This window comes from Aplysia californica, unplaced genomic scaffold, assembly GCF_000002075.1.
Source record: "Aplysia californica isolate F4 #8 unplaced genomic scaffold, AplCal3.0 scaffold00216, whole genome shotgun sequence".
Classification (NCBI taxonomy): domain Eukaryota; kingdom Metazoa; phylum Mollusca; class Gastropoda; order Aplysiida; family Aplysiidae; genus Aplysia; species Aplysia californica.
This window is the reverse complement of record NW_004797486.1, coordinates 1,102,842-1,109,093: the sequence shown is the minus strand read 5'-3', so window position 1 is coordinate 1,109,093 and position 6,252 is coordinate 1,102,842. Positions and strand designations below refer to the sequence as shown.

The window sequence follows — 6,252 nt, the reverse complement described above, 5'->3', positions numbered from 1 at the left end:
GAGAGAGAGAGAGAAAGAGAGAGAGGGTTAATGAAATTAGCCCAAATTTGGACATTTTAAGAATTGCAGCCTCTTAATCTGGAGTGTGCCTTGCATGTGTGCAACGTCGAAATTCGATTTCTTATCGTCAAAATATCATGAAAAGATCATAATATAATACTATTCGCGCAGCCCGTCGAATCCCAGTCGTTCAAATAATACGTACACATGTTAATATGACCGCTTTATGACTTTTACCTTTCTTGGCAACACTGTGCGATGACACGACGTGTCCGTACTTTGGAGACATTCACGACGTTCATTAGTTCATCTAACGTGTGCTGAATATTATGTATACATCGTGGTAATGACCAACATGCTGATGTGGACAAGAAGCTAATGATTTCTTGAATTTTTTAAAGCCTGGCCAATGGGATTTTGATGCAGTGCGGACGAGAAAAGTTTTTGTTAAGGGCTATTACAGATCCATGGGCGCTTAGATACTTAGAGAAACGTAGATTAATCGCAAACTGTTCTGCTTCGTTCTTTACTCACAGCGTCATAGAACTGTTGTAACGTGGCAGTCATACGTGCCACTGACCCAACACCAAATGTGATCTAAATTTATAGCATCTTACAATATAATTCTACTGATGATATTTCACTGGTTTAGAAATTTAACTGAATATGACACCTCAAACATACTTCCCCTTCCAACAACGTCGTAGGTCGACTTTGACACCGTTATAATGGTTTTTACTGAACTATAAACGTCTTCTAACCTTATCCGTACGTCGTGTTTTACTATCGCATCCATACGAAGTGGGGAACTCTGCGCCACCTCCTTCCAAAGAGGAAATTTACTCGTTAATACGATCCGTACGCTTTGCCTAGCAGGCTGTCAAAATTATTTTTGGAGAAATATTGAAAGTTTCAAAGAGATCTTCGCCCTAGAAGTATTCTAAAATGTGAAGAATACGACCCAACGGGGTATATAATAACCCCAGGGCGTACGGATAGGGCTAAAATGTCATATAATATTTGGTAGAATAGACCTAGAGTCACTTTGACCTTCATAACATAGAAATAATGCGTAATGCTAATGATTGGTACATAGAAGAAGAGGAAAACATCAACTAGGGATAATATATGACGCGTCGGTGGCCTAGTGGTCAGGCTCTCAAACTCGCAATCGTGGGGTCGTGGGTTCGAATCTCATTAACGGCCCGACGTTTTGTCCTTGGGAAAGGCATTTTACTCGAATTTTCCTCACTCCACCCAGGTGGGAATGGGTACCCAACTATAGACAGTGGAAGATCTTGTTAGTTTGTTAGTGTTAGAGCGCTTAATCAGCTGGTTGCACTGTACGCTTCCCGGGATGCTGAGAATGTTTCTGACTGTTTTATTATGGTCTGCTGTGGTAATAATACTATGTAAAGCGCATAAAGCTTGCTGTGGAGCCAGGATGTGCGCTATTCAAATGCTATTTATTATTATGATTATGATTATTATTATGATTATGATTATGATTATTATTATTATCATTATTATTATTATTATTATTATTATTATTATATGGGAGCCTTTGATGAGTCAAGATTTTGTCAGAAAGACATTCTTGCGAGAGAAGGGGTTGTTATTTTTTCAATCAGTCAGACCTTCTTGTCGCAGGACGTGGACGGTAAAACCACTACCGTCACTTAAAATGGATGATATAATTATGCTAAGAAAGTTTTTGAGAAGTTTGAAGTGAAAGGGCTAAATCTATGCTGTTAAGAAGGCTTGATTCCAGCAAAAGTGAAGACTACAACGGGCCACAACACGTTGCGAGGTCTAATCTCTGCGCGCAAAATGAGATAAGCCATAATGGACTTCCGGGTCAAGTTTGATAAAACAAAGCAGAGGTTCTTTTTTTGTTATATTATTGTTACCCAGTACCTTTTCCCAACAGGAGCCAACCCGAACTGACTTTTTGAGATGGGGGCCAATTTGACCACTGGACATTCGGGGTCTTACCTGCTTCCTAGTGGAGTCTTCGCTGATGGAACAGATCCTCCTGCCGTGTCCGGGGTACACGCCCCTCATCAACACACGACTCTGTCTGTCTGCAAGGGCGTACGGCAGATCCAGGCCAGGGTTCAGGGCGCTCTTACGCCTGGGAGAGAAAAAAAAAGAGAAGAGAGGAGAATACCAGTGTATCCTTCCAGTTGGCTTTTACCTTTTTTTTCAGTTTTTTTAAAATTTTATTTTCATTTATTTATTTAGTTATTTATTTTTTAATTTTATTTATTTATTTATTTATTTTTTGTTTTTTTGTTGTTGTTGTTTTGTTGTTGTGTTTTTTTTTGTTTTTTTTTTTTGGGGGGGGGGTTGTTTCGTTTGTTGGTTTTTGTTGTGTTTTTTCTTTTGGTTTGTTTCTTCGTTGTTGTTTTTTTCTTTTCTTTTCTTTTCTTTTTCTTTTTTTTTTTTTTTGGGGGGGGGGGGGGTTCTCTGTGTTATTTAGTTCGATTCTAATAAGTGTCTTGTCATGGACAGACCCCTGACACAACATACATAAACGCCGTTGTTCTTTTGCAGTGTTTGGCACTTTTGCCTGAAGGTAGAAACATAGAAACTCTCTGTAAATTTGTTCAAAAGTTATATAACTTGTTTTATCCACATAATATGTTTTGTTGTTGTTCTTGTTGTTGTTGTTGTTAATTCTGTGCATATAGACAATTATTATATTTTGATAGTAAACCAGAAGGACCAAGCTAAATAGGCAGAAAGCCTTGACAACTTCACAAGAAGCACACGTGAAAGAATGCTAGGGTCATTCATACTATATCCCGGAAAAATACCAACGTAACGAAATGTGCCAACGCTCTTGAGTCTTTAAGGGGGAGAGGGGGCTACATCCCCAAAAGCCCAATTCGGCTCAAAATCATGGAATATGAGTTGTAGGCATTTTTAGCTTTCTCAGGTTGTCTTACAACTATTTCATCTCATTAGAACCCCCCAAAACCTTATTTCTTCCCATACCGGGCATGTTTATCGCCACCGTTTCCTCATAAAGTCAATATTTTATTTTGCTTTATCGGCCGTTTTCTCAAAACGCGGTTTTTCTCTATACTATTTTTAATAACTCCACCATTTTTCATCCAATCTTCATGAAATGTTCACAGAATGAAGAGAAGATGTAATACTAAACATCTGTCTATTGAATTTTTGATTTGTTGATATGTGGAATAGATTTTTGTTGGTGGTGTCTGGAGTGTGGATTTTCATGGATTTTTTTGCAAACTTGAATACTACCTCAAGAAAAAATTTATTAAAACTTTTCAAATTCGTTTAGGAAAAAATCAATACTCAGATTTTCACATCTAATGTTTGCTATCATGTATGCAAAAAAAAACAACCCAATCAATTTCCATGAACGATAAATGCGGTATTTATTACGTAAGACATGTCAACAAAATCGAATATGGCCGCCGTATCTATGGAAACAAAACTTCTTTTTCCAAATTTGATTGCGGATTAAAAACTCCTTAGTATGCTTGTTATATATGTGAAATATGGTAAAATTTGGTCCACTAAAAAGCGAGATATCCTGCAGACGTAGCCCCCCCCCCCCCCTACAAAAAATAAAAAAGCAAGAAAAATATAACATTATCAAACAGTCTTAAAAGACCGTTATCTATGTTTAGGTACTGTTTTAGCCCAAGGAAACAGACCAAACCATAAATGATCAATTTATTAATAAAGGTACCAGCTATGGATGTTAGAGTTTTAGCCCTCAAATGAAAAACAAAAGATAACCAAGAAAGCAACCTGCTGATCCTGGGGGCGGACTGCTGGTATCGGACTTCCCTCAGCCGACGGCATATGCTGAAGTAGGCGGTGGTCATCAGCACAAGTGGCAGCAGAAACACCAGAACCAACATGTACAAGCTGTATACACGGGCGAGAACCGGGAATTCCCAATCCTCAAGGCACCAATATCCTTTTCTTATCTCCCCTACAAGAAGGTGACGCTGTGGAGAGGCCGTTTAAAAAAATAAAAGGACTGCACGACACATCACACATAATTATAAACGCGCACACACACATACACACACACACACACACACACACACACACACACACACACACACACACACACGCACGCACACGCACACACACGCACACACACACACACACACACACACACACACATACACACACACAGACAGACACACACCGCGTGTGCGCGCAAATACACACACATACACTCACAAACAACAGTTATTTTTCCCCAGCTACCGATCAATATTACAGTGATAAGCTAATCTTGTCATAGATCTACGTAATGAATTGCGCACAGGACTGTGAAATCAAACGTTGCCGTATGCTACGTTATACACAGCAACATAAGTTGTTTGGCAAACAGTACCTTATAGATGACAGGCATGCATTTGAAGGAATCGGCCCGCCCTTTTCATAGTATGTGCTTGGTAGAGTTCAGTGTATTTTTCTGGAATATTCTTGCATTTCTTCGGTATGAAAGAAACGAAATCGTCTCTCATTTGAAACAAAACTACTTTTGATTGAGGAAATACATTATACAATACTTGCGCCGTGCCTGTAATTATGTACACAAAAAAACATCATGTTTACTAAAAAGGAGCACTCGGATTCAATGAAATTAAAGGCCAGGCCCAACGAATTCGTTGAATCCGAGTTCCTCTGTATTTCTACTTTTTAGAAATGCTCAGTTTTCCCCCTAAAAAAAGTTTTATAACGGAAATGAATGACCAGAGACCCAGTAGTCTTAACATTCTGTAATGTTGCAATGTAATGTCTAGAAACAATGTGTTTAAAAGCCTACAAACATACATTGAACATATTCAGGACCCTCTACAATTTGCATGAAATGTGGAAGACGACATTTTACTATTTCTCGACAACATGTTTAGGCACTTAGATTTTTCATCCTTTGATACTATCCAGCCAGTTATCCTTTTAAAGAAATTATAAAACATGGTGTAGACGTCAATATAATATCATGAAAAGGGAATTTTCTCACCAACCGAACCCAGCAAGTAAAATTAAAAACATTCCTGATCGACACACATCACAACAAATATCCCCCCCCCCCCAATGTGTTTTGTCGCCAGTTTTGTATATACCGTGCACACACGATTGCCAAATTAACATCAATAACGTCAAGTTGTTTAAGTTTACGGCCGATTCGATCATAATTGAGCTAATTCCGGCTGACCATGATGATGCTTTTCGGAGTTTTAAACTAAACTTTCCTGAGTAGTGTGAAACTCATAAGTGGCTTTAAAATAGAAAAAAACCCAGAGCATTAATAATTTTCTTCTGTCTTCAGAAAAATGAAATTGCCCCTGCACCCACTCCGAATAATAAATTGAAAATGTCAAGCAGGTGTCAGATTATATGTATTTGCGTGTTACCATAAACAACAAGCTCGACTGGCATGTCTACACTTCTCTCCTTCTTAAAAGAGTGGCTATTTTTTCTGAAGAAGCTCATGTATTTCAATGTTGATAAATCATTGATGCCCATCTGTCATTCAACCAAAGAAAGTATGATCAATTTCTGTATCACAGCATGGGCTGGGAACACAAGATATCAAGATATCCACAATTACATAAACTATGGCTGCCAGTACTTGTAAAACGATAACTATAATAACCAGTAGCTTTGACAACAACAACTATAGCAATAACAACATCCACAGCAACAAGAGCAACAAATACAATAACAATGACGACGACTACAACGATGACAGCAACAGCAACAGCAACAGTAACAGCAACAACAATAGCAACAGCAAAAGTAACATCAGCTACAATAACAAAAATAAAACAAAAACAGAAAAGAACTCACTATCCTGGTCCAAAACAGCAAAGACAACAGAAGCAAAAACACTAACAAAAATCACTTACTTGTCCAACTAAAATTGGGGACGCCATGACAGCACTGAGAGCCCAGACGAGCAGCACGCAGCGGCGAGCGAGAGTCACAGTACACGTGCATTTTGCTCTCATGGGATGCAGAATCGCATAGTACCTGAAAAGAAATAACAGAGATTTGTTGTTATTATAAATGTTTAACCCTCTCCGTACGTCGGGTTTTACTATTGTATCCATACGACATGGGGAACTCTGTAACACCACTTTCCAAAGAGGAAATTGACTCGTTAATCCAATCCGTACGCTTTGCATAGCAGTCTATCAAAATAATCGTTTGAGAAATACTGAAAGTTTCAAAGAGATCTTCGCACCA

At 38.5% G+C, this 6,252-nt stretch overlaps 1 protein-coding gene across 1 annotated transcript in view; it reads right to left on the bottom strand.

The window, feature by feature from the left end:
- The window catches only part of LOC101857187 (QRFP-like peptide receptor), a 39,277-nt gene that overhangs the window by 1,409 nt on the left and 31,616 nt on the right, over positions 1-6,252 (bottom strand). Inside the window, exons 5-7 of the mRNA XM_035970075.1 lie at positions 5,913-6,036; positions 3,790-3,992; positions 1,911-2,134 (exon numbers count right to left, since the gene is read on the bottom strand). Of these exons, the coding sequence (XP_035825968.1) occupies positions 1,911-2,134; positions 3,790-3,992; positions 5,913-6,036 (551 nt within the window). The remainder of the gene's footprint in view (positions 1-1,910; positions 2,135-3,789; positions 3,993-5,912; positions 6,037-6,252) is intronic.